The 23,556-nt window shown below is 38.3% G+C and overlaps 1 protein-coding gene across 1 annotated transcript in view; it reads left to right on the top strand.

The window, feature by feature from the left end:
- Nucleotides 1-501: 501 nt before the first annotated feature.
- GTF3C3 (general transcription factor IIIC, polypeptide 3, 102kDa) overlaps nucleotides 502-23,556 on the top strand; it is a 34,983-nt gene continuing 11,928 nt past the window's right edge. The window contains exons 1-12 of the mRNA XM_011952064.1: nucleotides 502-787; nucleotides 2,365-2,476; nucleotides 7,259-7,449; nucleotides 8,857-8,980; nucleotides 10,248-10,439; nucleotides 10,944-11,109; nucleotides 14,398-14,545; nucleotides 15,074-15,146; nucleotides 19,326-19,429; nucleotides 20,949-21,120; nucleotides 22,928-23,130; nucleotides 23,454-23,555. Coding sequence (XP_011807454.1) covers nucleotides 686-787; nucleotides 2,365-2,476; nucleotides 7,259-7,449; nucleotides 8,857-8,980; nucleotides 10,248-10,439; nucleotides 10,944-11,109; nucleotides 14,398-14,545; nucleotides 15,074-15,146; nucleotides 19,326-19,429; nucleotides 20,949-21,120; nucleotides 22,928-23,130; nucleotides 23,454-23,555 — 1,689 coding nt within the window. The 5' untranslated portion in view covers nucleotides 502-685. The remainder of the gene's footprint in view (nucleotides 788-2,364; nucleotides 2,477-7,258; nucleotides 7,450-8,856; nucleotides 8,981-10,247; nucleotides 10,440-10,943; nucleotides 11,110-14,397; nucleotides 14,546-15,073; nucleotides 15,147-19,325; nucleotides 19,430-20,948; nucleotides 21,121-22,927; nucleotides 23,131-23,453; nucleotide 23,556) is intronic.

Genomic DNA, 23,556 nt, shown 5'->3' with positions numbered 1-23,556 from the left:
ATTTAAAGAACCTTCAGGAAAGAAAATGGATTGGGAGAGGCCGGGCGCGGTGGCTCACGCCTGTAATCTCAGCACTTTGGGAGGCCGAGGCGGGCGGATCACGAGGTCAGGAGATCGAGACCATCCTGGCTAACACGGTGAAACCCCCGTCTCTACTAAAAATACAAAAAATTATCCAGGCGTGGTGGCGGGCGCCTGTAGTCCCAGCTTCTCGGGAGGTTGAGGCAGGAAAATCGCTTGAACCCGGGAGACGGAGGTTGCAGTGAGCCGAGATCGCGCCACTGCACTCCAGCCTGGGCGACAGAGCGAGACTCCGTCTAAAAAAAAAAAATGGATTGGGAGAATGAAACTAACACTTAGTGAAGAATTGAGGGAAATCACCCGGCTTAAAGAGAATATGTTTAAAGCGCTTTTTTTTTTTTTTTTTTTGAGCTATCTAATAATCCAGACCGATGGCTGAGAGAGTCGGCCGACCGAGTGTGCAAGGGGCGCGCCTCCTATATATAGGTCCCGGCCTGGCGCGCACGCGGAACCTGAGTGCTGCGGCTGCGGCGCAGACCCGGCGGGTTTCGCGGAAGGACGCCGGTTTCTTGTTAGCTGGCTCTGGCGAGGTATCGTCTGGCAAGCGCTGGTCTTCCGGTTCTCTGTCCCGGTTCCTGGGGTTGCATAGACAGACCCTGCAAACATGTCAGGGTTCAGTCCGGAACTCATCGACTACTTGGAAGGGAAAATCTCCTTCGAGGAGTTCGAACGGCGGAGAGAAGAGAGAAAAACCCGCGAGAAGAAAGTGAGGCGATGCTAGGCCTCGGTGCCCTTCACTCTCGTTGCCCTAATACACTTAGGTGTCGGGGACCCAGACGACCGCTTTCACCGTGATGGGGGCGGGCTGGGAACTTTCAGCAGCTTCTTCCTTATCTTACCGAAACTCCGGTTTTCACCCCTCATCCCTGTGCTAAAATCCTTAAAACGTTTTCGCTCACCGAAAACCTTTCGTCTTGGTGGTAACCTCTTCTTTTTCCCCCTAATACTATGTTTTTATTTCAGGGTAGCTTAACGCTGGTAAGTTAAATGGGAGGTGGGGAGAAGAGTTTGGAGTTACAGTCTCAGGTTCTAGTCCTAGCTTTGCCACTAAGTCGTTTTGTGACGGTGGGTGGGTAGCTCACCTTTCTTCTTTAGGCCCCAGTGTCTCCTTTTCTGAACTGGAACGATTGAGCTCCTGTTTTTGAGGAGTCTCCCACTGGTGTGAAGTAATAGTTCATGAAAAAGTATTGTCCGATAAGAAGATAATCTTTACTCATACCTTTTTTTCCCTATACTTAGAAATATCTGAACTTTTTGTATCTTCTTGCTTACTTCAAATCCAAGAGAAAATAAAAGTAATGAAACCTTTTTAAGTTCGCTGGCAGATTATTTTTTTTTTTTTCAGACGGAGTTTCGCTCTTGTTGCCCAGGCTGGAGTGCAGTAGCACGACCTCGGCTCACTGCAACTTCGGCCTTCTGGTTTCAAGCCATTCGCCTGCCTCAGCCTCCCGAGTAGCTGGGACTACAGGCGCCTGCCACCACGCCTGGCTAATTTTTATATTTTTGGTAGAGACAGGGTGTTTCACCATGTTGGCCAGGATGGTCTCAAACTCCTGACCACGTGTTCCACCCGCCTCGGCTTCCCAAAGTGCTGGGATTACTGTGCCTGGCCGGCAGATTCTTTAATAATTCATGCGACTAGTATGGACTCATCTTTTTATTTATTTTATTTTCAGGGTTTTGCTGTGTCACCCAGGCTGGAGTGCAGTGACGCGATCTTGGCTCACTGCAACTTCCGCCTCCTGGACTCAAGAAGTCCTCCTACCTCAGCCACCAAGTAGCTGGGACCACAGGTGTGAGCCATCACACTCTGCTAATTTTTATATTTTTTGTAGAGACGGGGTTTCTCCACGTTGCTCAGGCGGGTCTCAAACTCCTGAGCTCAAGGGTTCCGCCTGTCTTGGCCTCCCAAAGTAGTTGGATTACAGGCGTGAGCCACCAAGTCATCTTTTTATTTAAAATATTAGGATACAATGTGTTCATTAATGAAATTATTAAGATTTTTTAATTTTAGTTTTACAAATGACAGATTGAAGGGTAAGATCTAAGTACTTTGAAATGCTTTGACAGTATTCAAACTTAGATTCCACCTACTGTGTATGTGTTCACAGCTCAAGTTTTGTAGGACTAGAAAATGAGGCAAATGCCCTATTCTATAAACTGCCAACCCATGGTCACAAAATGCCTGAGTGGCGAAGCTACCACTAGAACCAGATACTCTGTGGCTGGGGAGAGCTAAGTCTGCATTATTTTTTGGAATCATTAATTAATTTCCAATCACAGAGTCTTCAGGAAAAAGGAAAGTTATCAGCTGAAGAAAATCCCGATGACTCTGAAGTTCCATCGTCATCAGGAATTAACTCTACCAAATCCCAAGACAAAGATGTCAATGAAGGTATGTTAAAATTATGTGCCTCCTGCAATGAATGTTTGGAGTATGTAAGCAGAGTAATTTAGTGAAACATTGTATTTTCATTGCAGTGATTCTCTGTTGTTGATTATGTGGTTTATCAGGAGCAGAATGCTTGGTTGTGTAGTAGGTGCCCCATAAATATTTGTTGAGTTATTGAATACCTTGATGGTTATTTTTTGTGAGCTCTGGTGTTGGAAAAGTGTTTTAAATTGACATCAGTATTTGGGTGCTTTTTAAGATTATTTTTTAAATTGGCCCTCTCATTTGGTAACTGAACACTTCCAGATATAGTCCCTCAAATTATAAGGAATTACACTTCGATATAAAGTGGCTTCCAAACCTGCTTTAGTTCCAAGGAGAAAAGATAGAAATGTTAGTGTGGAAGGCATGTTGGTTGCCCTCATGGAACTTCACACACAGCACAGTGTCGTGGTAGGCTACATCATTCTAGCATCCAGTTCTCAGCTTTGCATGTCCAGATACTAAATTTGGTTAGTGCACCCAGAGTAATTAAACTCATTGTAGCTTAATTAACTAGTAAGCAAATTTATTAATTTTCAGTGATTGATACCCTTTTCCAGGGATCAGAATGCTGATAATATCTCAGGGTATCCATTTACTACCATATCAAGTTAACTGGGATGCTAAACTGTCAATTAGAATGTAGCTTCATGTATAGGGTCTGATAACAGCTGTCTAGTTCTAGGGTTTAGAAGTACAGTTTGGTTCTTTTCCCTCGAAACAAATAAGCATTCACACAGAGAACAGACAGTCATAGCATGGGCAGAAAACAAACAAGATTTGTTCTTACCTGCCTGGACCAAGTGGGGAAAAAGGGGGAAAGAGGAGGGAAAACTGGGGGTTACGATTTCTTATTCTGCCAGGAAAGTGGGGTGGAAAAGGCAGCTGATAAAAAGGAACGAGAGCATGTCCTTTGCAGGGACATGGATGGCATTGGAAGCCGTTATCCTCAGCAAACCAGCACAGGAACAGAAGACCAAATACCGCATGTTCTCACTTACAAGTGGGAGCTGAATGATGAGAACACGGACAAAAGGGGGTGAGGAAACAACAGACACTGGGGCCTTTCGGAGTAGGGGTGTTGCGGGAGGGAGAGCATCAGGAAGAACAGCTGATAGATGCTGGGCTTAGTATCTAGGTGATGGGATGATCTGTGCAGCAAATCACCATGGTACATGTTTTACCTATGTAACAAACCTGCACATCCTGCACATGTACCCCTGAACTTAAAAGATGAAGAAAAAAAGGCAGCTGACTGAAGTTGTTCTCACGATTTGTGGTTCCTTCCTTATCTGCTGAGGGGAAGAGCGGCTCTTCTGTCCTCAGGTGTTTTGAGTTGCTACTATAGCAGCAGGCACAAGTGGGTGCTTGTCAGTCGTGTTTAAAGCTGCTCCCAAAAGCTAGCCATCAGGCCCTAAAAAAGGAGTGAACTGAGTCCAATTCAGGCTCACCATGAGCAGTCAGGCCCACAAGGACTGGCTGGCTTCAGCTCAGATAATTTCATCCATCCTTTTAAGATGTGAAGCTCCTAATTTCCTAGTAAGGAATTGTCCCAGGACTCTAAAAGACTTTTGGTGAGTATGAGCGTGTATTCAGAGCAGAAGGGGTCAGTTTTGAACAAGCTTGGCAGTCAGCTAATTGAAATATATGGCCACTAATCGTTCCTTTTCCCCTGGGCAGTACTAAATACACCACTAAATTCTTGCTCTTCACACCGTTCTTACACACTGTGAAGATAGGATCTTCTTTTAATTTCATTTTCAATTCATTTGCTGATATATTAAACTATAATTTTTATATATTGACTTTGTGTTCAGCAACCTTGCTAAATTAATTTATTCTTACAGTTTGTATGTAGATTTGTTTTGGGTCTTCTATGTATATAATCATGTCATCTGTGACTCTGATAATTTTATTTTTTCCTTGCCTGCTTTTTTTTTTTTTTTTTGAGATGGAGTCTCGCTCTGTCGCCCAGGCTGGAGTGCAGTGGCGCCATGTCCACTCACTGTAAGCTCTGCCTCCCGGGTTCATGCCATTCTCCTGCCTCAGTCTCCCAAGTAGCTGAGACTACAGGCGCCCGCCACGATGCCCGGCTAATTTTTTGTATTTTTAGTAGAGACGGGGTTTCACCGTGTTAGCCAGGATGGTCTCAATCTCCTGACCTCGTGATCCGCCTGCCTCGGCCTCCCAAAGGGCTAGGATTATAGGCGTTGAGTCACCGCGCCCGGCTTTCCTTGCCATCTTTATGCCTTTTGTTTCTTATTACATTGGCTAGGAGCTCCAGTAAAATGTTGAATGGAAGTGGTGGTAGTAGGCAACTTTGTCTCATTCTTAGTAACGTTCAATAATTCACCATTAGCTGTGTTTGTGGAAAATTTTTGTAGATACTCTTCATGAAATGAAAGATATTATTCCCTTTCATTTTTAGTTGACTAAGAATTTTTATTAGGAATGGGTATTGGATTTTATCAAATGCTTCTTTGTATCAGAATGGATCATACGATTGCTCTTTTGTTCCTCTGATAAATTTTACATGTTTCTTTTCATCTTTATTTTGAATATTCGGAATTCTTGAATATGATCCTTGTGACTTCAAAATAATATTTATTACTCAGAACATGTAGCTTTTAAAATCTGTTCTTCATTAAACATTGATTATCTCATTTAGACATCATCTTTGGCATTTGAAGCATTTCACATAAGTAAGTATGTATAAGAGTTTTTGAACACAGGCCGGGTCCAGTGGTTCACGCCTGTAATCCCAGCACTTTGGGAGGCCGAGGTGGGTGGATCACTTGAGGCCAGGAGTTCAAGACCAACCTGACCAGCATGGTGAAACCCCATCTCTACTAAAAATACAAAAATTAGCTGGGTGTGTTGGCACACGCCTGTAGTCCCAGCTACTTGGGAGACTGAGATGGATTGCTTGAACACAGAAGGCAGAGGCTGCAGTGACCTGAGATGGCACCACTGCACTCCAGCCTGGGCGACAGAGCAAGACTATGTTTCAAAAAAAAAAATACAAAAATGAGCTGGATGTGGTGGCTCATGCCTGTAATCCCAGCTATTCGGGAGGCTGAGGCATGAAAATCACTTGAACCCTGAAGGTGGAGGCTGCAGTGAGCTGGGATCATGCCACTGCACTCCAGCCTGGGCAACAGAGTGAGACCCCATCTCAAAAAAAAAAAAAGTTTTTGACTGGGCACAGTGGCTCACGCCTGTAATCTCAGCACTTTGGGAGGCCGAGGTGGGTGGATCACCTGAGGTCGGGAGTTTGAGATGAGCCTGACCAACATGGAGAAACCCTGTCTCTACTAAAAATACAAAATTAGCCAGGTATGGTGGCACATGCCTGTAATCCCAGCTACCCTGGGAGACTGAAGCAGGAGAATTGCTTGAACCTGGGAGGTGGAGGTTGTGCTGAGCCGAGATTGCGCCATTGTACTCCAGCCTGGGCAACAAGAGCGAAACTTCATCTCAAAGAAAATATGTATTTTTTGAACATATTTATATCTCTCTATATATACTTAAAATTTTAACTATTTTGTTGGAACTTTTCCAGAAATATGTTACATGTCTATCTTTGTGTTTTCTGTTGCTAATAACAGAATACTTGAAACTGGGTAATTTATAAGGAAAAATAATTTATTTCTTATAGTTAGGGAGGCTGAGAAGTCCCAGGCAGAGGAACCACATCTGTTGAGGACCTTTGTGGATTCTCTCCAGAGTCCCAAGACAATATAGGGTATCACATGGTGAGGGAGCTGAGCATGCTACCTCAGGTCTCTCTTCCTCTTCTTGTAAAGCCACTAGTCCCACTCCCATGATAACCCATTAAATCATGAATGGATTAATCCATTCATGAGAGCAGAGCCCCATGACCCAGTCCCTCTTAAAGGCCCCCTCTTAAAGATGTCTCCGTGTTGGCACATTGGGGATTAAATTTCAATATGAGACTTGGAGGGGAGAAATATTCAAACCATAGCAATGTCTCTGCTTTAACAGAAAATTGGCCTCTGAACTTTTTCTTGATCAAAGTCATCATTATTGACACTCAAAAATCATTATATTATACTATGGTGGTATCCTGAGATACAAATGAACTATGTCATGTATTTTATTCCTGAAATAATAAAGCTATTTTAATACTAATAATAGCATTTAATGGGTGTTTACTATATGCTAGGCATTCATAGTGTATATATACACAGACACACTCACACTCATTTTGTCCTCAGAGTAGCCCTATAAATTATTATTAACCCATTTTGCAAAAAGAAACAGGTATAGAGGAGCTTCAGTAATTTCCCCTAGGTTACACAGCTAGTGATAGATGGAGATGAAGTTTGGAACCAGGCAGCTTGGCTCTAGAGCCCTCACTTTGAACCACTATGCTATACCACCAGGGCTCCATACTGCTAGTCTTGTTTAGTTCTTAGGTCTATGTCTTATAATTCTTCTATTTTTTTCCTATTATTGTATGTGCTTCTGATTTTTCAGTTAAATTTGCCTATCAATCTGGATGAGGCCTAAAGGATGAGTCAGCTATTCCTGTAGAATAAAATACATGGCTTTGTGATAACTTTCTTCTTTGGTTTGGTTTTTGAGGGTGTACATTTACTATTTTTTACTTTTAAATTTGGTGTTATTGGGGTAAAAATTTATACTTAGAAAATACTTGTTTTTCACGGAGAATTCTGCAGCTTCCTCCCCTTCCCCCATCATCAATGTCTCTTTTCTCAGGAGAAACATCAGATGGAGTGAGTAAGTCAGTTCACAAGGTCTTTGCTTCCATGCTTGGAGAGAATGAAGATGATGAGGAGGAAGAGGAAGAAGAGGAGGAGGAGGAGGAAGAAACACCTGAGCAACCCACTGCTGGCGATGTATTTGTTTTGGAGATGGTTCTCAATCGTGAAACCAAGAAAATGATGAAAGTAAATTGTTACTTATTTTGGTATTTATAAACAATGAAGAAAGTGACATAGTAATTGAAAAAGAAGTCTGTAAGTTAGACCTGGGAAACAATTCAAACTATATGAAAGGAAATACTATGACACAACTGTTGTTATTGGTTTATTATGTTTCCTATTAGATAATGTTTATGTAGCCCAGCTGCTCTGGAGGCTGAGGTAGGAGGAGCACCTGAGCTTGGGGAAGACAAGGCTGCAGCCTAGGTGTCAGAATGAGACCCTGTCTCAAAAGAATAAATACAATACAATAAATAAAGTCAAAGCAAAGTGGCTCAAATCAGGCCATTTATTTTCTAAGAGATACTAGAAAGGTGGAATCTAACAGACACACAGACACAACCTCAATTATTGCATGTGTGAAAATGGACTGTGGGTTTGCTGTTCAGAGGTCCATACTGGTGAAGCACAGTGGCTCATGCCTGTAATGGCAGCAGTTCAGGAGGCTGAGGCAGGAGGATTGCTTGAGCCAAGGAAGTTTGAGATCAGCCTGGGCAACATAGTGAGGCTCCGTCTCTACAAGAAACTTTTTAAAAAACTAGCCAGGTGTTGTAGTGCACTCCTGTGGTCTAGCTACCCTGGAGGCTGAGGTGGGAGGATGCTTGAGCCCGGGAAATCAAGGTTGCAGTGAACTGAGATCACTCCACTGCACTGCAGCCTGGGCAGCAGAGTGAGACTCTGTCTTAAAAAATATGTCCATGTCCATACTATAACTTGATACTTTTTTAAACAAGTTCATTTTGAGTGGATAAATTTGAAAGAAAGGGGATCTTCAGTAGATTATATCATAATCCTGGATTATAAATCCATTTTGCAGCATCCAGCTCTATATTTGTTATTATTCTAATTAGTAATTTAGTAACTCCTGACCCTTTTTTTTTCCTGCAATTGAGTTTTAGACTTTTTTTTTTTAATGAGACAGTCTTGATTTGTCACCCAGGCTGGAATGCAGTGGCGTGATCTTGGCTCACTGTAACCTCTGCCTCCCAGGTTCAAGCGATTCTCATGCCTCAGCTTCCCAAGTAGCTGAAATTATGGGCGTGTGCCACCATGCCTGGCTAATTTTTTTGTATTTTTAGGAGAGATGGGTTTCATTATGTTGGCCAGGCCGGTCTCGAACTCCTGGCCTCAACTGATCCACTTGCTTCAGCCTCCCAAAGTGCTGGGATTACAAGAATGGCCAGTTTTGACTTCATAAACTTTAATGTTAAAGAGTCAATTGGAATTGCAACTATTTAGTTCTGAGTTTCGAAAACTGAAAATTTTTAAAGGAGAATTTCAGTTTTATTATATTCTATTTTTATTAATATGGTTGGAACTGAAATCTAATACTTCACTGTATTTTAATCTAAATGTCATTTTTCTTCCATACAGGAGAAAAGACCTCGGAGTAAACTTCCCAGAGCTCTGAGAGGTCTCATGGGTGAAGCCAACATTCGTTTTGCTCGAGGAGAACGTGAAGAAGCGATATTGATGTGCATGGAAATCATAAGACAAGGTGTTTTCTGTGGGGATTTTACTAATAATAGCAATTTAATAGTCTGACTTAAAACAAATGGGGTAGCACCTCACAGTACTATTTGGAAAATATGTTCAGAAGCTTAAGGGTGATTGTGGTAATGGTAATTGCCACTTTTCACAAGAAAATGAAAATCTCAGAGTATGATTCAATGAGATGTCATTAATATTTGTTGAATTTCATAGTTACTTTTTTTTTTAAACGTTTCAGTTGAAGGATTTAGACTTTTGAATTGTCAGTATGGCAAATACATTATATTAAAACCACTTGAAGAGCTTTCTTTTATCCTTTTGTTTTCTAGATCATGCAGTACTAGATTATGTTATCTATTTTTTGGTAAAAGACAGTTTAAACTTGTCATCTTATCTCTCAATTAAATGATGCGTCTTGGGCATATTGAATGATACCTTCAGTGTGGTTTTTTTTTTTAAACTACTTACTTATATTTATTGTTTTCTTTCCTTGATGTGTTGCCAAATTATGCTCTGCAGAGTGGTTTGGATAGCTGTAATACAGTGAACTTTTATCTTTTCAGTAGTTTGGCATTTCTTTTTGGTTAGACTAGGGTCCTTTTAGAATTCTTATTATAATTTCCTGGATTATTCATTAGGGTAATTTGAGGCTACTGCTTAAGATTAAACAGACTTTTTCCTTTAGTATATTTTATTTGGTTCCTACTTTCCAGTATTATTTGTTCCCTTTAATTTAGTTTATAATTGTTTTTGACAAAAATCGTTGACTTTAATACCTCATAATCTTTGAGTTTTGTTTCAGAAACAGTATTTCAGAAATGTAGATTAGCCAGTCACTTTGATATCCATTTAGCTGCTGCTTAGGGATCATCTGTTCATTCATACTATACTCCTTGGTGTGGGAGCTAAATCATGAAGATTCAGCCCCACTGATGTGGCTGGTGTTTATTGGGATGAACTTGCCGATACTGAGCCATGTTTATCCTGAGCAAAGGGGGATTTTCATGAGGAAGATGTGGTAGAGATTAGGATTTTCATGAAATTATACCTTGCTTAGAGAAAGCAGTGCTTTAAAAATGCTAAAAATGTATGAAAATAAAGCAGATATAATCTAGCATTTATTTTAACTCGTCTTAAGCAGTTTGTATAATTCTGCTAGAGTGATTTGAAGAGTTTAGTATTTAAAAAAAGACACACAGTTTGAACCATGGGATTGACATCAACTCAAGCCTCTTCTCTCAGCCAATGGAATTTATTTTTTTAATTTGTTATAGCTCCTCTGGCTTATGAGCCATTCTCTACTCTTGCCATGATATATGAGGACCAAGGTGACATGGAAAAATCATTGCAGTTTGAGTTGATTGCTGCGCATTTAAATCCCAGTGACACAGAAGAATGGGTTAGACTGGCAGAAATGTCTCTGGAACAAGACAATATTAAGCAGGCTATTTTTTGCTATACAAAAGGTAATTAAAAAAATTTTTTTTTCACTTTTATAAGATGTTACATAGTAGGTTTTTTGATCATTGTATTTGCTACTCTGGAGTGTTATTTTGGCTGAGATAAATTTGTTTCTATTGTCTGTTATTCTAGAGGTAAGTATTTGGGGTTCCTCTGTTCTCATGTTTGTCAGGGACTTTTTGAGTGTTGTGAGATAATATAACACAAAAGTTGGTAGATGTACCTTCAGTTTCCCACTAAGATCAGTGTTGGTTCTAAGCTGTTCCTTGAGGATTAACATCAGATTAGATTGACCACATTAAGAAGAAGATTACTATTGAGATTCAGATTCTATCTGGTGTTACATCAAACCTCGTCAAGAGTTCCTATGAAAATACATTTATTCAGAATAACTCCTTTTGTTTCATTGATGAATTAGTTTGCTTATTAAATTTTCTGAGATGATGGATCACACCCAGGTACCATGCACCCCTTTTTGTGGTAAATAATTTGTATTTCTTTCTTTTTAGCTCTTAAATATGAACCTACCAATGTCCGTTATCTGTGGGAGCGATCAAGCCTTTACGAACAGATGGGTGATCATAAAATGGCCATGGATGGTTATAGGCGTATTTTAAACCTTTTGTCTCCATCTGATGGCGAACGTTTTATGCAGCTGGCTAGAGATATGGCAAAGTAAGTTTGGAGTGTAACATATCTAGTTGCTGCTGTTAATCTTATTTTGCAAATCAAAGCATATATTTGGAATAGAATGTACTTTTCATTGAAGTTCAAGAAGTGTTTTGCCTTATGTATTTTATTGTTTTGTTTTTTGAGACAGGATCTTGCTCTGTCACCCAGGCTGGAGTATAATGTCGTGTTTATAGTTCACTGCAACCATGAACTTCTGAGCTCAAGTGATCCTGTCACCCAGCCTCCTGAGTAGCTGGGACTACAGGTGCATGCCACCATACCTGGCTAATTTTTAATTTTTTTTTTGCAGAGACGAGGTCTTGCTGTGTTGTTCAGGCTAGTCTCGAACTCCTGACCTCCAGCATTTCTTCTTCTTTGGCCTCCCTAAGTGCTAGGATTACACGTACGAGCCACCATGCCCAGCCCTGTATTTTAGGTTGTACCGAATTTTCAGTACTTTTCTGTTTCCAAGTCAACTGTGTCATTGCTTAGAAAATTGTGTATATAAGATTACGTTTCAAGTGCTCAGAGGTTTAAAAATGGGACATGTCCTAAAAGGATGAGTAGGTTCTCAGGTTTCCAAACTTAGTCGAAATTGTGTATATTTGCAATAATTAAAAAAGTATTTTTTATTGCACATTTGCCAATGAAATGTTAATGGTTTGGGATCTTCTATTATTTTATCTTGAGCCAGTATATAGTATTTTAAGACTATAAAAATTCTCTTTTACAGTTGGCAGATTATTGACTGTGGTATATATTTTATTCTAAAATATGCCCTACTGCATTTACTTCTCTGGTATGCTGCACAGCAAAACGAAGTAGGAAACATTTTTGCTGAGTAATGCCTTGTGATATGCTTTCTATTCTAGGGATATCAGATGGTATTTTGTTCTAGGAGTAACCATCTCCATCAGGGTACATTAGGGGTGACCCTATTAATTCTACAGCCTTTATCACAATGATGCTTAGCTGTGAAACTGTCCCTTAACCTCCCAGGGATGGGTTGCATAGGATTACTAGAAAACATTTCTAGGAAATTTGCTGAGGCAAGGCAACCCTAAGTTGATCCCTGATGGAATACCATGAGCACTGAGGGTCTTCTCAGGTTATTTGCTGTTAGTTAAATCTGTGTAGCTGTCACAGTGGTTAGTCCAGTAGCCTTTGACTTTGTGAAATGTTAGGTGGCCTATGATAGTAAATTGGTTTTCCACGTCTATTAGATATAATACTTGTTTGGGAAAGAGTGATGATTGTCAATTCTGCCACTGCCATTGAGGTCTTTCCTACATGGAATTCTATCACTGTAACTTCTGTTTAGGCTTTCCCTTTGGTCCCTACTTTCCCTCCAGAAATATTGAATATATCTTTGGCACTAGGTACTGTACAGGAAACCAGGGTATCTACTGTTGAGCAAGTTTTAAAAATCCCCTGTTCTTATATAGCTTACATTTCAGTGAGAGAGATAGGCAATAAATAAACAGCTAAATATGTAGTACATCAGATGTTGATAAGTGATATGAAGAAAAATAAAGCAGGAAAAAGGGATAGCAATTTGATGTTTAGGGTGTGGGTGTGTTATTTTTAGATAGAGTGATTAGAGAAAGACTTAATTCTCTGTTTTATGGTCCTACTGACTAAAGGTGCATTGAAGTAGGTATGAGAACAGATATTCAGGGAAGAGTATGACAGGTAAAAGAAATAGCAAGTACAAAGTATGGTTAGGGAAGCTGAAGAATTAAGGGGAGCAGTGCAGAGAGGTACCAGAAGAATAGATCTTTAGCCCTTTTGGGCTATTGTAAGGGCTTTGGCTTTTATTCTGAATGAGTTTGGAAGTCACTGGAGGGTTCTGAGTAGAAAAGTGACATAGTCTGACTTAAATTTTAAGTGCATCAATTCTGGCTGCTCTTTTGAGAACAGATTGAATAGTGGAAGGGCAGAAGCATGGAGACCAGTTAGGAAATTATTATAGTGATACATAGAAGGGAAAATGGTAACGTGGACCAGGATGTAAGCAGCAGGAACTGGTACGAAGTAATCAGATTATGTATGTATTTTGAAGGCTGAGCTCTCAAGATTTTCTGATGTATTGAGTATGAGGGGTGGGTTGGGGAGGTGGACAGGGTGTAGAGGACTGAACCCTAAGGCACTTCAATGTTTACAAGTCAGGAAGAAGAAACAGCTGGGAGACTAAAAGGAAATGGCCAGTGAAGTAGAAGGAAACTGAGAACAGCATGATGTTCTAGAATTTAATTGAAGAAAGCACTTCAAGGAGGAGGGATGATCATCTGTGTGAGATACTGCAAATAGATCACATAAAATGAGCATTGAGAATTGACAGATTTAGCAACAAGGAGATTAGAAATATTGGCAGAGTGGGGAGAGGCAAAATTGATTGGATTAGGTTAAAAAGAGAATGGTAGGTAGATGTGCTGGAAATATGTGGGATGTTCTGATTTAATTCTCTTTCCTTGGTAAAAATATCAAGAAAGGCCATCAACTTAGAGTAGGACTGGGAGACTGCTGGCGGTTTGAAGAGAGAGAGAAGATGTCAGTAGTTGTCTAGGACATTACTGCCCCACAGACTGGCAGTATTTGCATCACCTGGAAGCTTGTCAGAAATGCAGGATCTCAGGCCTGCCCCAGCTCTACTGGATCTGAATATGCATTTTTACAAGATAGCCAGTTGATCCATATGCACATTCAAGTTTGAGAAGTACTGAATAGGTACTAGTAATACTGCTCATCAATACCATGGACCTGCTTGAGGCTATTGGTCATCAATTTAGAGTGAGACCAGTCGACATGGTCAGCTGGTGAAGAGTAGATATAGTTGTATTTTAACCAGGCTTGGGGTTTTATTGAGTGATTTTGATCAAGGGAGAGCAGGGCAAGAGGACTGAGGATGTATGCAAAGGAATAATAATGTTGGGCCTTGGAGAAGGAAGAAAGTGAGCCCAGGCAGGGTGTAGGTGATGGTGAAAAAGTGGTAGGACCTATGCTTTGTAGATCTGTCGAGGTAGAAGAGTTGGTATTGGATTACAAGAGGGAATGAGCTGGAATGATAGGAGGTAGCTTTTGGAGAGTGAGATGCTTGAAATTATAACACTGTTACTGACACTGCACATTTTTTCTGGATCAGTTTTGATTATGATTTTAAGGAAATATACATTCCTCTCAAATTCTAAGAAAATGAAAATCACTGTTCATTGTTAGATAGCCTAAGCAAGGAAGTGAGTTTTATAATTGGAATTAAGTAAATATTCATCCATTTTGCCACTTTTTTTTTAGGAGTTACTATGAAGCCAATGATGTTACTTCTGCTATTAACATAATTGATGAAGCTTTCTCAAAACACCAGGGCCTAGTCTCCATGGAAGATGTTAACATAGCAGCTGAACTATATATTTCTAACAAACAGTATGACAAAGCTTTGGAGGTAGGAATGCTTATGTGTTTCTCTGTTAGGTTTTGAATGTGTTTCTGTGTTCTAGAAATTCTTAAAAATTGGCAGTTCTTCGTTTTAGTTATATATTAAATTATGTATATATTTAAACTCCATATGGAAACAAGTGATTTCTAGATTCTATAGCAATTCATTATGAAATATGAAGTATAGTTACATAATAAAAAATATTGCCATTATCAGAGGTGCTAAGTATGTCTGTACTTCAGGGTAGTAGGGTTAAACAGTCAGATGAATTGCTGTGATTTGGTTCTTAAGCTGGTTGGGGGAAAGTAGGTTGGTTTGATATAGAGAAGTTATATACATTGAGTTTGCATTACTTAATAGGATATTAAAATGTTAATGTGTCACAGGGTTTCTCATTTTTAAAAGACTTACAGTTTCTTTTTATAGCCCATCTTTATATTAGGGATTATTTGAAATAACTACAAATCTTCGCATTATGAAAAGGTTTTTCATACATAACTATTTTATTTCCTTTCTTCTGTCCCATTCTTTTAGGTAATTACAGATTTTTCTGGAATTGTGCTGGAAAAAAAAACTTCAGAAGAAGGCACCTCAGAAGAGAATAAAGGTTGTAGTTTCCTCTGCTTAGGAAAGTGTATATAATCCTCTCTTGGTCATAAGGTGGCGTTTTATGGTGAAAATTTATTTCATACTGTGGTGAGTTGATAGTTAATGTTCTTATAATAAGTTTTCCCAAGAAGAATTTTTTTCTGAGAGATTTCATATCTTGTGAGTATTGACTTACAAGTCATCTTTAAAAAAATTTGTTTTGAGTCCCTTTTATTTCTTAGTATGTCCATTTGAACATGGCATTTTTCATTGGCAGTCTTTTTCATTCACTTTTATAGGAAAAAAACGAATCACTAAAGTTTATCAAAAACCTTTAGCACTGAAGCAATTTGATTTTCAAATAGGACCTAAAATGCTCTTATTTAAAACATTCTACTTGAAGCTTAAGCATTCACATAATAAGTAGAAGCTAATATGATTACCCTACATTGTTTGAAAACTCAAATGTGTAATTAATGATTGGGTTAGAAAGTTATACCTAAGTGTGGCTTGCAGAGTCTCTTTGTACCATACTCATTAACTTATTCTGTAAAAATACTAACATTGAAGACCCTATATCAAGTTGTAGCAAAATTGATCTCTATGAGCAGAATATATAACCCGGCTCTTGTAAGAGAATTGCTGTATAGTACCTTCAACCCCTACCCTGTGAGGATTTTGATGGAATCTGCGGAAGGGGCAAGTGAGCTGGTACTGAGTCCTGCCTGGTTCAAAACAGCTCCCTCCCTGGCCTGTCATCATGCCTAAAAAATCCGTCATTATGTAATCCTTTGTGCTAAGGCATAATTATTAAAAAACAAAAACTGTTATTTAATATATGATCCATCCTAATGGTGAGTAGTAATTCACTTACACAAGCCAGTCTGTGCTAATTCATAGAGAGTAAGGCCCAAGGTGAGATGTGGGACAGATAAATGTTAAAGTGGACAGTTGTTGGGGAAGGGAGACCCAGTTCAGTAAGTTTCTTGTAAGGGACTGCTGGGTGTGTGGAGAATACGCAGATGAGTATGACTTTTCCCGTTCTCAAGGAAATGGAGGGGGGAAGAGGCGTTCAGATGAAGTGCATACAGTTTAAGAGTTGTGTGATAATTTCTGTAGGAAAGTTGATGTTATGGAAAAATAGAGGGCAGTGTACAAGGATCAGAAGATGTTTATAGAGGCCCAGTTTAAGCAGATACCCATAGGGAGTGTGATCCAGACTGAGTCACAGGGTGTAGGAGCTCTGCTTGGAAGAGCAGGACCAGATCGCAGTCTGTGGCTGGGGCTGTTGATCATCAGGGTGGTGTGAGTAAGTAGAATAAGGAGTAGAAATTGCAGATGGAAGCATGGATTAGGGCACGCGAAGGAGGCTTTGCCAGTTTCAATACTTTATTAGGACCTGGCCTAGGTACAAGCCGAGGCCCAAGTTATTATTTTACTGCCATAATTTCTGTTTAAGATTTTTCTTAATTGTGTTGAAAATCTGTGCTTTGTTTTGAAAAATATTAGAGAAATATCAAGTTCTGTGAAAGTTTTAACTGTAGCTATAATCATTTTGTTGTTTAATATATTTTACTTTCCTCCCTCCCTTCCTGGTACATATTAACATAAATCAACAACAGGTTAGAGTTTAAGTAGTGGCTTCTTTGTTTTTTAGTATGTAAAATAATGGTGCATCTGAAATCTGGCAGCTTAGAGTTGATGAAATAACTTTAAAGAAAAAGATATGTCCAGAAGACTAGGAAATTAAAACAAATCCCCCAAAGTGAGCAAAGGTAGTTTTTTAGTATGCATTTTTAAAAAGGAGACCATTTATTGGTAGATTATGCATTGTCTGTCGATGGTCACATTTTGAAATTCTTCTAAATGTGAAAGACCTAATGGGAGTTCTGGAAAACAAAATATCAGTGACACAAAGACAAGCTTTTTAAAAGATAGTGTTGTTAAATGTTAGTTAATAATATATAAGCTGTAGGGGCTATAAATATATATGCTACTTTCCTTAGCATTGTCAAATTGCCATTAAAGTGTCTAAATACCTACTCTCAATCTCCATACTTACCTGATTGAACTGTTAACAGTTTGTGTACCTGCACAGGTCCCAGACTATAGTTTGAGTAGCACTGTCCTGTAGCATTATTAAGTGACCTTCTTACCTTTTTAAATATAGTTGGTCTGAATTCTACATTGTCTCATATTGAGGTTGTGACACCTGTTTTTTTTGTTTGCACCTGCCTGCTATACCTTTGTCCTTTCATTTTCAGCTTTCTTGAATCACTTGATTTTAGGCATACATCTTGTATTCAACATAAGGTTGAGTTTTACTTGCTGATTTGATATGAAAGCAGGGTTAGACTTATGCATCTATACATACTATATCTTTAAGGCCTATGCTGAGATTTAAAGTATTTCATATACTTTTCTTGCTAAAAGTTAAAACACGTAAATATATTTTATTGAACAGTATCTTAGTCTGTTTGGACTTCTATAACAAAAGACCTTAGACTGGGTAATGTATAAACAACAGAAATTTATTGCTCACAGTCCTGGAGATTGGGAAGCCCAAGGCACCAGCAGATTTGGTGTCTGGTGAGGGCCCTTTTCTCATAGATGGTGCCTTCTTGCTGTGTCCTCATGTGGCAAACGGGACAAACAAGCTTCTTCAGACCTCTTTTACAAGGGCACTAATTCCACCCACATAGTCACCTCCCAAAAACCCACCTCTTAATAACTTCACCTTGGGGGTTAGGTTTCAACACAGGTATTTTGGTGAGAAACCAACATTTTAGACTGTTAGCAAACAGCATTTCTAGAAAGAAAATCAAAGTGATACAGTTGGAATATAGAACCCATACATGATAAAGATAGAATCCCATTTTAGTAAAGTCAAAGGCTCATTAAAATGACTGCATTGTGTTTAGTCCTTAGACAGGTGACCTTAGCTACTGTCTACAGAAGAAATATGTTGTGGATACAGCCTTGAGTCAGACATGGTTCTTGTCCTCATGGAGCTCAGGGCTTAGTGTGAGTAAATTTACATGGTAGGTAAATTCTGCTCTCTCGTTGAGCAGACTAAATATCTCAACTGGATTGCTGATAATCAGTTATTGTCCTAGAACTCAGTGATAAAAACAGTCTCTTAATTAAACTTGTCCAAATCCTCCTATAACTTGGTAATTTTAGGCAATCTATATTGCCTCCCCTCAGTGTTCATGAGAGATTGGCTCCAGGACACCCCTCATACCAAAATCCTTGGATACTCAAATTCCTTATGTAAAATAGTGTATTATTTGCATATAACCTATGTATCTTCTTCTGTATACTTTAAGTCATCTCTAGATTACTTATTAATGGCAAAAACCACAATTACTTTTGCACCAACCTAATACTTAATACAATGTAAATGCTGTGTAAATAGATGTTATACTGTATTGCTTTTTAAGTTTGTATTATTTAATGATATATATACACATATATATGTATACACATATATATTATATATATATGTTTTTCCCTTAACATTTTTGATCTGCAGTTGGTTGAATCTGCAAATGTGGAACCTGAAGATACGGAAGACTGGCTGTACTATAATTTATATGACAAGTTCTGTAAAACAGATAGTTATTTAATTCTTGAAGTAATTTTTTATTTCACCACTTACGCTACATCTGTAATGTCCTCTATACTTCAGGTTTTTCTGAAACAAAAACATGTAAACTTATTTGGAATTTATTAGACTTTGCAAAATACTTTAAATGTGGATAAAATTTCCTTTAATTCCCCAGGGCTTTAAAAATTATTTTGCTGTAATGAGGTTTTAGAAAATAACACAGTATTATTTTATCCTTTTCTTAGCCTGTTTCTAGTGAACACTAAAAAGAGACTTTTCAATTCAAGAAAAAAAAAAGAGAGGGTTCATATATCCTGATTATTTTTGTCATTTTAGTTCTCCGTAGTTTAGTAGAAGGTGTGAAAGTAAGTTTCGCATAAATACATAAGGTGTTAGAAGTAGAATAGGAAGCATACTTGCTACCAAAGGACAGACTCAGAGAGATGTAAGAACTTATTAGTAGAGTTGACCACACTAAGAATTGACTGTAGAATCGTTTGCTTTGATTGAAATAAATGAGGCCTTACATAGAAGATACACATCTTAAGCTTGCATATAGGAACTGTTTCTTGTCTGTGTATTCTCCAGCTCCTGAGAATGTCACCTGCACTATACCTGATGGTGTGCCAATAGATATCACAGTGAAGTTGATGGTCTGCCTTGTACATCTCAACATTCTTGAACCACTTAACGTATGTAACAAGATCTGCACTTGAGATACTTCAGATCAAATGCACCATCTGTTTTCTTTAGATGTCAAGAAATTATAACTTGACCCTAGAGTTTCACATTTCTTAATAACCAGGGAGGTAACAGTAAGCATCAAATAATTTTGTATGAAAACTAAAATTGTTTTGCAATTGGGCTTATAGTAATTTATTTTTCTTTTAAAATAACAATCTAAAGATCATAATTTGAGATTGTCTTTAGACAATTTGAGATTGTCATTAGACAGTTAGACAATTGGTAATAATTCTGACAGCTATTCTTTTTTGCTGACTTTGGACCAAGTATATTATTGAAAAAAAAAAAAAGTGCTTAGCATCTACTTTGTAAACATTAGGATAAGGTATTGAGTAAAATATACAAATCCATACCCTCATGGGTTGGGATGCTTTTTTGTTTTAATGGGATTCGATAATAAAACAAATAAATAACATACACAGGACATTGGCTGGTGATAAGTGTTCTGGAAAAAAAGGAGGAAAATAAGGAATATTGCGGGCAGGGAAAAGTTGCAGTTTTCAATAGGGGATGAGGTGACATTTGGCTGGGCACCATGGTGCACACTTAAAATCCAAGCACTGGGAGGCTGAGGCGGGCGGATCTTTTGAGCTCAGGAGTTCAAGACCAGCCTGGGCAACATGGTGAAACCCTATGTCTACAAAAAATACAAAAAATTTAGCTGGGTGTGGTGGGACACACCTGTAGTGCCAGCTACTTGGGAGGTGAGCTGGGAGGACTGCTTGAGCCCAGGAGGTATAGACTGCAGACCCTGTCGCAAAAAAAAAAAAAAAAAAAAAAAAAAAAAAAAAAGGGTGACATTTGAATAATGACCTGAAGGAAGTGAGGAAGTAAACCATGGGGATATCTAAGGAAACAGCTTTCCAAAAACATCAGCAGACACAGAAGCCCTGAGGCACAGGATGTTGTGCTGGCTAGAGGAAGAGCAAAACAGATTAGCTGTGTCTTAGTTCCTGCAATGCCTGTCTTTAAACAGATCCACAAAATGTGTTCAATGGGTATGGGTTATTTAAAATAAAGATGCAGAAGTGAACAGAAAATTGATCATATAAAGCTGGTTTTATTAAGCCTTGCTCCTTTTCAGCTTGCCTCATATAACTGATACGTAGTTGAAAAAGAGAGGTATAGACTTTGGGAGGCCGAGGCGCATGGATCAGTTAAGGCCAGGAGTTTGAGACTAGCCTGGCCAACATGGTGAAACCTTGTCTCTACTAAACATACAAAAATTAGCTGGGCCTGGTGGTATGCACCTGTGATCCCAGCTACTCAGGAAGCTAAGGCACGAGAATCACTGGAACCCAGCAAGCAGATGTTGTAGTGAGCCGAGATTGTGCCACTGCACTCCAGCGTGGGTGGCAGGGAAAGACTTTGTCTCAAAAAAAAAAAAAAAAAGAAAGAAAAAAACCTATAGATAGATGTGCATGTTTGTAATGAATGTTTAACATCAGGCTTTTATTTGTGGTCTAGCCTCTCCTGACAACACTAGTAGAACAGAATCCTGAAGATATGGGAGACCTATACCTAGATGTTGCTGAAGCTTTTCTGGATGTTGGTGAATATAATTCTGCACTTCCCCTCCTCAGTGCTCTTGTTTGCTCTGAAAGATACAACCTTGCAGTAGTTTGGCTTCGTCACGCAGGTAACACTTTTTTGTGGGAGGAAGAAGTTTTAATCATATAAGCAGCCAAGAACTTACTTTCCCAAGATGGTAATAATTATTATAGTGCAAGTATTTCTGGTTTCAGGGGAGTTTTTTGAAAGTCAGTGTTTTAAATTGTCTTGCTAGGCTACTAAGTGATTTCCCCATCACTAATGCTTTGGAGGAACAATTCACTTAATGATGCCAGAGTGAAGTAGAAGGACTCATTTCCCTTAAATGCCTGTCTTGAACCTGTCTTAACCATAGGCTCTGGTTTCTAGTAAAGGATTATCAGACTTGGGGCAAAATCTAATTTTGAAGAGTTTTTATAGATCTAATATGTTATTTTGGGAAAAATTAATATATTTTTCAATGTTCTTTGAGCCACACGTGCTTAAAATTGGGTTTTATCAGCCATTTATTACACTATGCCTAAGTCCGTAGTAATCTGAAGTGAATCATTTAGACTGGAAAAAATAGCTTAAGAAACATGACTAAATCTTTTGAAGAAATACATGAAAGCAAAAAGTATTCTAATAGGATTTCTTACTGAGTTAACATAAAAGACGCATTAGAAATCGAAGTCTTGGTTTCAAATACTGTGTGATGGCAGAAAACTCTAATGGCTCTTACATGAAAGCAAAAAGTATTCTAATAGGATTTCTTATTGAGTCAACATAAAAGATGCTTTAAAAATCAAATAGTTTTGGTTTCAAATACTGTGTGATTGCAGAAAACTCTAATGGCTCTTAAGTATTATATGATGACAGAAAGTTGTCTATAACTAGAGAAGCACTGATTGGCATTTTGGGTCAGTAGTGCACTCACATCATAGATATGAACTAGGAAAGAGTGCACTTAATGATTAAGATAACACTTTTCCGTTTAGATGAATGAATATGAATACAAATGTAATACCATTGTGAAAAGTTGCATTATTTGTGAAATTTGAATTTTAAAGACATGAGCAGGATATTTGAGTTTTTATTGCCTTTCTAATTAGGGCTGTGATATTGAAACTGCTCCTGTGTTACTAATAGTATATACTTTAAACATCCTATTTAGTCATGATTCTGATAAATGCTGTTTCCATTTTGAGCCCATGTGGCTTGAGATGAATGAAAGGTAAAATCTCAGAGTCATCTAAAAATCGTAAAGAAATTTGGGATCAGTATATAAGAAAGATAATTAGAGGAATTCAGTGCTTGCAACATAACAAAATAAAATGTTTTTAAAGTGAAAAATGAGAAAATGTAAGAAATGTCACTGTGATGATCCATCCATATTAGTGTTCTTCCTAAATTTAACCTAAAGATGATGGTCATCATCTAATAATAATGAAATTGTTATTTTAAAGTAAAATGGGCTAATAAAACATACCTGTGGGTTACACTGGTCTGCCAATTGTGCGCTCTGGTTTATATATGTGAAGATGTTTACTGTAGTATTATTTATTAGAGTAAAAGTTTAGAAACAACCTAAATGGCAAATAATATAATTAAATAATCAATTTGATTATTATGTAACCATTCAAGATGCCAGTGAAGACAGTGTTTAAAATGTAATGCTCAATGAATAAAGCAGAACCCTAAATTATATGTATACACTGATTACTCCTTAGCAATTTAAATTTATGAGAGATCGACTGATTAATAGAGATTAGGGATAGTTTTAAAGTACTAGAAATACGTATTCATTTCTTGTTATAATTTTTTACATTGCTATATTTCTTTTAAAATGGAAAGTAATTTTGGCCAGTTTACAAATCTGTAGTTCATATTTATGCTTTATTTTAACATTTTCTTAGAATGTTTAAAGGCCTTAGGCTATATGGAGCGAGCTGCCGAAAGCTATGGCAAGGTGGTTGATCTGGCCCCACTCCATTTGGATGCAAGGATTTCACTTTCTACCCTTCAGCAGCAGCTGGGCCGGCCTGAGAAAGCCCTGGAAGCTCTGGAACCAATGTATGATCCAGATACTTTAGCACAGGATGCAAATGCTGCACAGCAGGTGGGCCATGTCACATAGAGGGAAGTTTTTCTTGGTACTTTATGTTTTAGAACTTTCTCCTCAGTTAAGGATGTCTTTACAGCTTATATCCAAAATTTTATTTTAGTGTATTAAATTCAGTGTTTTTGAAAAATGATTTTAAGTATTAGGTTTCAGCCACATATTACAAATGATAGTTTTTAAAATATTGGCTCTTAGTTATTGTGAAAGACCATAAAGCAAATGTTATTAAAGTTTGGTTTTTAAAAATGTTTCTATGCAAATAAAACAATTTATAGAAAAGGAATCTTGTTAGGCTCATCATCATGTGCTTATTTGTTTAGGAACTGAAGTTATTGCTTCATCGTTCTACTCTATTGTTTTCACAAGGCAAAATGTATGGTTATGTGGATACCTTACTTACTATGTTAGCCATGCTTTTAAAGG

This window comes from Colobus angolensis, unplaced genomic scaffold (assembly GCF_000951035.1).
Source record: "Colobus angolensis palliatus isolate OR3802 unplaced genomic scaffold, Cang.pa_1.0 Scaffold330, whole genome shotgun sequence".
NCBI classification, from domain to species: domain Eukaryota; kingdom Metazoa; phylum Chordata; class Mammalia; order Primates; family Cercopithecidae; genus Colobus; species Colobus angolensis.
The sequence above is the reverse complement of the archived record's forward strand: the minus strand, read 5'-3'. Positions and strand labels throughout refer to the sequence as shown.